The following is a 12,333-nucleotide window of genomic DNA, read 5'->3' as shown; positions in this document are numbered from 1 at the left end:
ACTCACCGAAGTGAACTACTTTGAAATCTAAGATCCCTTCAACGACAATAACAACAACCAAACCTACAACAACCAAAAGTACAACAATAACCACAACAGACATGGCAATGCAAACTACAGAAGACGTGTCTATAACGACAGAGCCATTGTCAACAATAATAATGACTAGCGAGGAGGCAACGTCCACAGAAGATGAAACGACCTTAGAAACAACAGTTGGAGCAACAACAGCAACTAGTTATACTACGATGAAAACAACTGCCTTAACGTCGACAGAGCTAGAGAGGTCTACAGTACCTACGATCTCAGTTTCGACAGAAAAAGCAATGCAAACTACAGAACACTTCTCTACACAGTTTGTAGCAACAGACCCATTGTCAACGATAATAATGACTAGTGAGGCGACAACGTCAACAGAAGGTGGTAAAACGACCTTAGAAACAAGAGTTGGAGCAACAACAACAACTAGTTCTACAACGATGAAGACAACTGCCTTAACGTCGACAGAGCTAGAGAGGTCTACAGTACCTACGATCTCAGCCTCGACAGAATCAATGCAAACAACAGAACACTTCTCTACACAGTTTGTAGCGACAGACCCATTGTCAACGATAATAATGACCAGTGACCCGGCAACGTCAACAGAAGGTGAAACTACATTGGACACAACAAGAACAACAACAGGAACTAGCTTTAAAACTATAAAAACAACTGCCCTATCGTCGACAGAGCTAGAAAGGTCTACAGAACCTACGATCTCAGCCTCGACAGAAAAATCAATGCAAACAACAGAAAACCTCTCTACACAGTTTGTAGTGACAGACCCATTGTCAACGATAATAATGACTAGTGAGGAGACACCATCAACAGAAGATGGAACGACGTTGGACACAACGGGTAGAACAACAACAGGAACTAGTTATAAAACTATAAAAACAACTGCCTTAACGTCGACAGAGCTAGAAAGGTCTACAGTACCTACGATCTCAGCCTCGACAGAAAAATCAATGCAAACAACAGAAAACCTCTCTACACAGTTTGTAGTGACAGACCCATTGTCAACGATAATAATGACTAGTGAGGAGACACCATCAACAGAAGATGGAACGACATTGGACACAACAATTAGGGCAACAACAGGAACTCGTCATACAACAATGAAAACTGCCTCCGAAGAGATATCTACAACACCTACTGAGTTGTCCACTAGAACTTTATCAGTAGTGACAGAAACGCTTTCAACTATGATGATTACTACCGAAGCGGCAACGTCAATATCAGGTAAAACAACGACCCAGCCTGCTTCAATGGAAACAACAATGTCAACTTCGACAGAAAAAGCAATGCAAACTACAGAGCCCTTGTCTATAGCGACAGACCCATTGTCAACTATAATAATGACTAGCGAGGCACCAACATCAACAGATGAAGCGACATTAGAAACAACGATGGAAACAACAACGACATCCATAGCACCCACTGTGCTTTCGACGAGAGCATCATCAGTAGTAACAGAATCGCTATCAACAGTTGACATGACAACCGAGGTAACCACGGGCCAAATACTAGTGACATCAGGATCAACTGCCCTGTCTAGGACAACCCAACTTACATCAGCAGAACCAACGATGTCAACCTCTCAGCCGTCCATGACCACTACAAAACCCACCTCTGAGTCACCAACAACCACTATAGATCCCACCCATGAGGCGTTAGTGTCCACTTTACAACCTACCTCTGAGTCGTCAACAACCACTGTAGAAACCACCTCCGAGTCGGCAACAACCGCTGTAGAAACCATATCTGAGACGTCAACAACCACTGTAGAACCCACCTTTCAGACGTCAACTTTCACCAAAGAGTCGACCCCTTTGGCCTCAACAACCACTAAAGAACCCACCCCTGTGGCGTTAATTTCCACTATAGAACCCACCTCAGAGACGTCAACTTTCATCACAGAGTCCAACCCTTTGGTGTCAAAAACCACTGTAGAACGCACCTCTGGAGCCTCAATAACCACTATACAACCCACCTCTGAAGCATCAACAACCGCTTTAGAGCAAACTTCACCAACAACTGTAGAACCCACCCCGGGGGCCTCAACAACCACTACAAAACCCACCTCTGAAGCATCAACAACCACTATACAACCCACCTCTGAAGCATCAACAACCACAGTAGAATCCACCCCTGAGATGTTAATGTCCACTATACAACCTACCTCTGAGACGTCAACTTTCACCACTGGGGCTTCAACAACCACCATAGAACGCACCACTGAGGCGTCAACAACCACTATAGAACCGACCTCTGAGGCCTCAACAACTACAGCAGAACCCACCCCCGATGTGGTAATGTCCACTATGCAACCTACCTCTGAGACGTCAACGTTCACCACAGTGTCTACCCCTTTGGCATCAACAACCACTACAGAACCCACTTCTGAGGCCTCAACAACCACTATAGAACCCACCCTTGGGGCATTAATATCCACTGTACAACCTACCTCTGAGTCGTCAACAACCACTGTAGAATCCACCTTTGAAGCATCAACAACCGCTATAGAGCAAACTTCTGGGGCCTCACCAACCACTATGGAACCCTCCTCTGGAGCCTCTACAACCACTGTAGAACCCACCCCTGAGGCATCAATGTCCACTATAGAAGCTACCTCCGAGGAGTCAACGATCACTATGGAACCCACCTCGAGCTCTGGGGCCTCAACAACCACTATAGAACCCTCCTCTGGGATGTTAGTGTCCACTATAGAACCAACCTCCGAGGAGTCAACGACCTCTATAGAAGCCACCTCTGAAACGTCCATGGCCACTACAGGACCCACTTCTGAGGCCTCAACAACCACTATACAACCTGCCTCTGGGGCCTCAACAACCAATATAGGGTCCACGTCTAATATATTAACAACCACTATAGAGCACACTCCTGGGGTTTTAATGTCTACCATAGAACCTACCTCTGAGGCATCAACAACCGCTACAATAAACACCCCTGACTCTGAGACGTCAATGGCTACTATAGAAGTGACCTCTGACACGTCAACATTCACCACAGATTCCACCACTTTGGCGTCAACAACCACTGAAGAACCCACCTCTGGGGTATCAACAACTATTATAGAACCTACCTCTGAGGCCTCAACAACCACTATAGAACACACCTTTATGGCGTCAACGACCACTATAGAACACACCTCTAAGGCGTCAACGACCACTATAGACCACACCGCGTCAATGGGCACTTTAAAACCCACATCTGAGACGTCAACGTTTACCACAGAGTCCGCCCATATGAGGTCAACGACCTCTATAGAAGCCACCTCTGAAGCGTCCATGGCCTCTACAGAACCCACCTCTGAGTCGTCAACAACCACAGTAGAGCCCACCCCTAAGGTGTTAGTGTCCACTATAGAACCCACCTCTGAGGCATCAACAACCACTGTAGAACCTACCCCTGAGGAATTAATTTCCACTATAGAACCTACCTCCGAGGAGTCACCGATCACTACAGAACCCACCTCTGGGGCATCAACAGCAACAACTATAAAATTCACATCTGAGTCATCAACAACCACTATAGATGTAATCTCTGAGGCCTCAACAACCACGAAAGAATCCACCTCTGGGGCAATACCAACCACTATAGATCCCACCACGTCAATGGTCACTTTAAAACCCACATCTGAGACGTCAACATTTACCACAGAGTCCACCACTACCTCTACCTTGGCGTCAACGACGACAATAAATCCCACCACTGAGACCTCAACAACCACTATAGAACCCACCTTTGGGGCCTCAACAACTACAGAAGAACCCACCCCTGGTGTGGTAATATCCACTATACAACCTACCTCTGAGACGTCAACTTTCACCAAAGAGTCCACCCTTTTGGTGTCAACTACCTCTATAAAACCCACAACTGAGGCTTCAACAACCACTCTAGAACCTACCACTGACGCAACAACAACTGCTATAATGACCACCTCTGAGGCCTCAACAACCGCCATAGAACGAACCTCTGGGGCCTCAACAATTACATTGACAAAACCGTTTTCTGACCACTCAGCTGCAACTACAGAAGTTGTCTCTGTGGTGCCACAGTCTACTATAAAACCCACTTCTGAAGCGTCAACGACGACTGTAGAATATACCACTGTGGCAACAAGAGGTGGTACAGAACCCATTTCTGAGCCCCCAACGACCATTAGAGAACCAACTTCTCAAGTGGCGACGACAACTATAGAAACCACCTCTGAGGCGCCAATGAACACTACAGAATTCACAGGTCGTTCTACAGTACCTGTCGAATCGTCTACCAGTACATTGTCAGTGACGGAACCGCTTTCAACTATGATAATTACTACCGAAGAGGCAGCATCAACAGAAGAACTAACCACGTCGACACCTTTAACGACAGTTAAAACAATCCTTCAACCGACGGCTACGACGCAACAAACTTCAATTGGTAGAACAACATCTTCAATGGCGACGGTGCAGATGACTGACCAGGGTTCAACATCAAAAGACACGTCAACAATCGTTAGCACCTATCCTTCAACTAAGGATAGTTCAACCGCATTAACTACTCTGGACGTATTGACTCAAACACCTACAGTTTCAACGCCGGAAGAATCAACGCCGCAAGCAGCAACACAGTTAAGCACTGAGGCATTTACATCAGGAAGGTATACTAGATCTACGACCATAGACATTTCTACTACTGTAACATCGCAGGTTACAACGTCAACGGATATAACAACACAAACGACTGGAATGCAACCTACAACCACCAAACCCCCAATGACATCGGAAGGTGAAAGGATGACTAAAACAGAAGCATTAACAACGCTTAACACAGTACTTATGACAGATGCAACAACGAAACTGTCAACAACAGAGATAAGAACCTCACAACCTCAAACAACAGCTACCACAAGGGCACGTCGCAGTACGACGTTGTTGAAAACGACAACAGAAGAGCATACTACTGCGTTGCCAGAAACGTCAGCGAGTACGAAACAGCTGACTTCATCGCAAATGACTGCGCAGACTTTAACCTCGACAGGACGTAGGGCAACAACAAAACCTACATCCTCTACCCTGGGGAATGCAGTTACAACAAACTTTTTAACAACCACTTCCGAGGGAGACCTTACAACAGAGATGACAACAAAACCTACACTGTCAATGTCAAGTACCGACTCTACTACAACAGGGATCAAAACGTCACCTTCGTCTGAGGCAGTGTCCCTAACCGATATCACAACCAAAGTGCCAACAAAGTTTGCAACAAAATCTGCAACAGGAGTCAGCACTGCAAGACCAACTCAACCATCCACAGTGGGCATTTCCACTTCGACTTCAACAAAAACTGAGCGAGCAACAACTATAGCTACAACTGTTGTGACAGCTCTAGCCACTACGGAATCCACCCAAGAGATGTCAGTGGCCACTACGGAACCCACCTCTGAGGCTTCAACCGCCTCTACAGAACGCACCTCTGAGTCTTCAACCGCCACTACTGAACTCACCTCTGATGTTTCAACCGCCACTACTGAACCCACCTCCAAGGCTTCAACGGCAACTACAGAACACACCTCTAAGATGTCAACTTCAGAGACCATGGCATCAGTACCATCTACTGCAACACTCCCCGAGACCACCAACGAAGGAACGACTATCCAGGTCACAACTGTAACAACGAAACCAGAAACGACATTCACCACCGCTGGCCGTACAACACGAGCTTCTACCATATCCTCTACTACAATACCACCTTTTACAACAAGTGTACAAACGTCTGAGCTGTCTACAATTGCAACAACGTCCAAAACAACTGGTCGTGCAACTAGGGTATCAACCATAGCTTCTACATCAACACCATCCCAAGTTACAAGTGGGTTTACAACAGACCAGCACTCAACTGTAACAACAAAACTAGAGACGACTGTACTAACCACTAGTCCTACGACAACAATGCCATCTACAACAGCTAGGGAAACAACTGGTCCACGTACAACTTATAAAACCGTCATGGAAACATTAGACACGACTATCGGTATTACTACAACAAAAACATCTACCATGTTACCTACTGAAACAATTCCATTCACAGCATCAAGTGCAAAAACGTCCGGTCAGGTCACAACTGAAACAACAAAGCCAGAAACTACAACAATAACTGCTAAGCCAACAACAGGGGCTTCTTCTATAGCGTCTACCTCAACTATGACACCCATGACAAGTGACATGACATCTGACCAGATTACAACTGAGACAACGGTCAAAACCGCTGGTCACACAACTAGGGCATCAAACATAGCTTCAACAACAAGCATATCATCCCCAGCAACAAGTGACGTTACAACAGACCAGTTCTCTACTGTGACAACAGCACCAGAGACGGCTGTACCAACCACTAGTCCCACAACAAGGACCTCTTCAATAGCATCTACTGCAACAATACCATTTACAACAGGAACTTCGTCTATATTGTTCACCTCAACTCTGCCATCAACGACAAGTGAAATGACATCTGATCAGTTTACAACTGAAACAACAGTCAAAACTGCTGGTAGTACAACGGCCTCAACAATATCATCTACTTCAGGACCACCATCTGAAACAACTACAACGGGCCAGTTCTCAACTGTTACAGCAAAACCAGCAATGACTGTACCAACTGCTAGTCTTACAACAAGGACTTCTACAATAGCATCCACTGAAACAACAAGGAAACCAACAACTGGTCCGCGGACAACTCATAAAACCGTATTAGAAACATTAGGTACAACCCCTGGACCTACAACAAAGACTTCTACCATGTTACGTACTGAGACAATTCCAGTCACAACATCGAGTGCAAAAACGTCCGGCCAGGTCACAACTGAAACAACACAACCAGAAACTACAGGCACCACTGCTAAGCCAACAACAAGGGTTTCTTCCATAGCGTCTACCTCAACTATGACACCCATGACAAGTGACATGACATCTGGCCAGATTACAACTGAGACAACGGTCAAAACCACCGGTCGTACAACTAGGGCATCAACCATTGCTTCCACAAGAAGAATAACATCTCCAGCAACAAGTAGAGTTACAACAGACCAGTTCTCTACTGTACCAACAGCACCAAACACTACTGTACCAACCACTAGTACTACTTCAACAATGCCATTTACAACAAAAATAGAAACAACTGGTCCGCATACAACTTACAGAACCGTGCTAGAAACATCAGACACAACTACCGGCATTACTACAACAAAAACCTCTACCATGTTACCTACTGAAACAATTCCAGTCACGACATCGAGTGCAAAAACGTCCGGCCAGGTCACAACTGAAACAACACAACCAGAAACTACAGGCACCACTGCTAAGCCAACAACAAGGGTTTCTTCTATAGCGTCTACCTCAACTATGACACCCATGACAAGTGACATGACATCTGGCGAGATTACAAGTGAGACAACGGTCAAAACCACCGGTCGTACAACTAGGGCATCAACCATTGCTTCCACAAGAAGAATAACATCTCCAGCAACAAGTAGAGTTAAAACAGACCAGTTCTCAACTGTTACAACAGCACTAGAGACGACTGTACCAACGACTAGTCCAACAACAGGAGTTTATACATCTACTTCATCAATACCATTAACAACAATGGCTTCTTCTACAGCGTCCACTTCAACTCTGCCATCCAAGACAAGTGATAAGTTAACAACTGAAACAACTGTCAAAACCGATAGTCGTACAACAACCTCAACAATAGCAGCTACTTCAGGAAAAACATCTGAAACAACAAGTAAAGCTACAATGGGCCAGTTCTCAACTGTTACAGCTAAACCAGCAACGACTGTACCAACTGCTAGTCTTACAACAAGGACCTCTACAATAGCATCCACTGAAACAACAAGGAAACCAACAACTGGTCCGCGGACAACTCATAAAACCGTACTAGAAACATTGGGTACAACCCCTGGACCTACAACAAAGACTTCTACCATGTTACGTACTGAGACAATTCCAGTCACAACATCGAGTGCAAAAACGTCCGGTCAGTTTACAACTGAAATAACACAACCAGAAACTACAGCCACCACTACTAGTATAACAACAAGGTCTTCATCTATAGCGTCTACCTCAACTATGTTATCCATGACAAGTGAAATGACATCCAGCCAGTTCACAACTGAAACAACGCAAGCAGAAACGACAGCCAGCACTGTTAGTTCTACCTCAATGGCTTCATCCATAGCATCCACTGCAACACTGCCATCTACAACGGATAAAATGACATCTGATCAATTTACAACTGAAACAACAATCAAAACCACTGGTCACACAACAAGGCCCTCCACTGTGGCTTCTACAACAAGAATACTACCACACATATCAACTAGAATTACAACAGGCCATCTCTCTACTGTAACAACAGAACCAGGGACGACTGTACCAACCACTGGCTTTACAACAAGGACCTCTACAATAGCGTCCACAGCAAGAATACCATCTACAACAACAAGGAAAATAACAACTGGCCCAAAGACAACCCATACAACAGTTCTAGAAACATTACGCACAACTGTTGGTCCTACTACAAGAGCTTCTACCATCACGTCTACTGAAACAATGCCATTTACAACAACACGTGCTACAATATCTGGTCAGGTAACAACAGAAACAACAAAGCCAGAAACGACAAGAGATGTGTCTACGACAAAAGCGTCCCCCAAAGCATCCACTGCAACAATAAGTGCAGAAACAACTGGTCAGGTAACAACTAAAACAGCCCAGCCAAGAACCACAGTCACTACCGATAGTACTACAACAAGTACGTCCTCCGTATCATCCGCTGCAACAATACCTTTTACGACAACAAATGACTTGACTACAGGCCAGCTCTCCACTGAAACCGAACAAACGACGACGACCTATCCAACTGTTAGTCCTGTTGTGTTCTCTGCAGCAACAAGTGAAATAACAACTGGAGAATTTACAACGTTTACCACTGAACCAAGTACAACAGCCGAAACTGCTACTTCACGAATGACTTCTACAGTAACACCAACTGTAACAATGCCATTTACAACAACCGGCAGAATATCAACGACAACCCAGATTACAACCCATAGAACGGTACTGGAAACATTGGCCACAACAGCTGAGCCAACAACAACAGCTGAGCCAACAACAACCGCTGAGCCTATAACAACCGCTGAGCCTACAACGACCGCTGGGTCTACAACAACCTTTGGGCCTACAACGAGGGCTTCTACAGTACCAACTACTGCAACATTCCCGGCGACAACCACTGGGCCTACAACAACCGCTGGACATACAACAACCAATGGGCCTACAACAACCACTGATCCTACAACAACAGCTGAGCCTACAACACCCGATGGGCCTACAACACCCGATGGGCCTACAACAACCGCTGGGCCAACAACAACAGCTGGGCCAACAACAACCACTAAGCCTACAACAACAGCTGGGCCTACAACAACCGCTAGGCTTACAACAACCACTGGGCTTACAACAACCACTGGGCCAACAACACCTGCTGGGCCTACGGCAACCACTCAGCCTACAACAACAGCTGGGCCTACATCAACCGCTGGGCCTACAACAACCGCTGAACCTACAACAACCGCTGGGTCTGCAACAACAGCTGGGCCTACAACAACCGCTGGGTCTGCAACAACAGCTGGGCCTACAACAACCACTGGGCCAACAACACCTGCTGGGCCTACAACAACCACTGGGCCAACAACACATGCTGGGCCTACAGCAACCACTCAGCCTACAACAACCGCTGGGCCTACAACAACCGCTGGGCCTTCAACAACCACTGGACCTACAATAACCACTGGGTCTACAACAACCGCTGGGCCTACAACAACCGCTGGGTCTACAACAACAGCTGGGATTACAACAACAGCTGGGTCTACAACAACCGCTGAGTCTACAACAACCGCTGGGCCTACAACAACCTCTGGGCCTACAACAAGGGCTTCTACAGTATCATCTACTGCAACTCTCCCGGCGACAACCAGTGAAACATCTGAGGCTACTACAGAAGTCACCTCTGAGGCGACAGATGGTAAGTTGATTTTCACTTTTTATCAAAGTGCTCACAAGTATTTGTAGATGTTGTGTCCAACACTTGTCTACCACTTAATGTCTTCATACATGTTGTACTTTATCTTTTACTTTATGATGGGCTATACCTTTCCTGGGCTATACATTTAAATGCAATGGGTAAAGATTCATATGATAAGGAGCCATAAGTGCATGTGCTATTGTTTGGCACAAGCATTTAGCATTACGTTTGTCAACAAGTAGGTACATATATACGGATACGTAAAAGTCAAAACGTGAACTTCAAAATGTTATTCCTGACGTATACACTCTAAATTTGTCTTCAGAAACCTCCTCTTTGTCTGTCCTACATATGTGGGATGTTTCTATCTCTATGCCTTTCTGTGAACTATGAAGTTACTCCATTACAATGTCCGAAAGCATACAGAGTGACCACCCAACACACAATAAGGCAGGTAGACACAACCGGACTCCTCCATATCAAAGATAATGCTCTACATGTGACACTAATATTTTTCATATTGTCTTGGACATTGGTATATGTATCATACAGTGATATAAGCAAATCTCTTGTCTGTGACCTATATATACGCCAGAGATTTAGCAAAAGACGGAATGCTTCCATGCTATGCCATATTCAAATACCTGTCAGTGAGTTTATTGAAAACTATTTTAAGAAACTACTAGTCGAAGCATGTAAACTGTGAATGTATATTCAGTACCAGTACATGTGTTATCTGTTTATACTGTATTTAGCCCTTCTGGGAATGAATATGCAATAAATATGGTCATTATCGTTTAAAATGTCGTTGTATGCGCCTTGCCAGTTATGTTGATATAAAATGATTGTATATGTATGTATGTATATATGCATGTATGTATGTAACGTTATGTATATGTTTATCTATCTACCTGTGTATGCATGTGTAGCAGAACACCTGGCCAGAATATTTCTTACTATTAAACTGGCTAACTGTGTAAGATACCCAAAACCCTAACCGAAAATCATGAAAAACACTGCCTTAGCTTTAATCTGCGTTTTGAGTGTAATCGACGCCCCATGGCGTCTTCACAAAGTGAAGATATCTTTATAACGAAATGACACGGATCGATGAGATCGTAAATACAGGTTGGTTTAACGTCTCCGGAACCAGTTTTGACAATTGATTGTTTCAAACTATGTACATGTAAAATACCCCAACCCTAACTGAAAATGATTAAGTTTTGAATTGTAAATTGACACCACATTGCGTCTTCAACAAAGTCCAGATATCTTTATAACGAAACGACACGGATGAGATCGTAAATACAGCTTGGTTTAACGTCTCCGGAGCCAGTTTTGATAAATGACTGTTTGACACTCCAATACCCTGTGCGTAATTGTCGAACCGGTTTCTGTTATTCATTATGCTTTCAAACTAACTGTCAGAATCCACTTAACCTAAGGCTATGCGTAACTGGAAAACAGGTGTTTGTTGTAAGTACATAGGCCCGGTTACGCACGCGTTTTCGGAGTCGGAAGTTGAGTTGACTCAACGACTTTGGGTCAAATCCGAAAACGCAGATGTGAACCTGACCATATACGACCTGTTTTACATCGACATCTTCATATTACTAGACACCCCCCCCCCCCCCCTGGGGCATGACGTCTAGGCACAAACTCAGAGGTCTTACCCTGTAACCCTAGTGTGGCCTGTGGTGGTGGTGCGAACAGTCAACATAGTGTTTCCATCTAAAATTATGTATGCAAACTAATTCAAACTACATCACGTAAAATACTGATCCTGTTTTACCATCTAAATTAGCCAAAGAATTTCAAACTTTAAAATAGAGACATTGTGAAAAGGAAATGGTCTCATATATCTTACAAAAGGTCATTGATTAGGTCATCATCATTGTTATCTTTTGTCTTGATTCATTTAAAGAAAGCTAAAACTTTCACTTAATCGTCAACGTTGACCATCTCTATTTACCCTGCACATCTTCTAAAAGTTCTATGGATTCAACTTTGCATGCAAAAGAAACAAAAAAGCAAGGAAAAGAGAAACGTAAGTTATCACATTCTAGAAAAGGTGTCCCGTCGCCATGGAATGTATCCGGGGACCAATTAAACAGAAGTCGTGAAAGGCCCGTAAAGTGTGCCAACCTAGAACAATAGAGACTTTTACGTAAGCACCAAGGCAGTAGCAGTCTGCAAGTCGCC

At 44.6% G+C, this 12,333-nt stretch overlaps 2 protein-coding genes across 2 annotated transcripts in view; both read left to right on the top strand.

Moving 5' to 3' along the window:
• The window catches only part of LOC118405009 (mucin-2-like), a 6,289-nt gene extending 1,602 nt beyond the window's left edge, over nt 1-4,687 (top strand). The window contains exons 2-3 of the mRNA XM_035804409.1: nt 1,644-4,345; nt 4,636-4,687. Coding sequence (XP_035660302.1) covers nt 1,644-4,345; nt 4,636-4,687 — 2,754 coding nt within the window. The remainder of the gene's footprint in view (nt 1-1,643; nt 4,346-4,635) is intronic.
• Nucleotides 4,688-4,717: 30 nt separating this feature from the next.
• LOC118405008 (mucin-2-like) lies at nt 4,718-10,691 on the top strand. The gene is made up of 2 exons (XM_035804408.1): nt 4,718-10,131; nt 10,684-10,691. The coding sequence occupies exons 1-2, from the start codon at nt 4,794-4,796 to the stop codon at nt 10,689-10,691; spliced, it is 5,346 nt and encodes a 1,781-aa protein (XP_035660301.1). The 5' UTR covers nt 4,718-4,793.
• Nucleotides 10,692-12,333: the final 1,642 nt, after the last annotated feature.

The sequence above is a fragment of the Branchiostoma floridae genome, chromosome 17 (assembly GCF_000003815.2).
Source record: "Branchiostoma floridae strain S238N-H82 chromosome 17, Bfl_VNyyK, whole genome shotgun sequence".
NCBI lineage: Eukaryota > Metazoa > Chordata > Leptocardii > Amphioxiformes > Branchiostomatidae > Branchiostoma > Branchiostoma floridae.
This window is presented reverse-complemented; position numbering and strand designations above follow the sequence as displayed.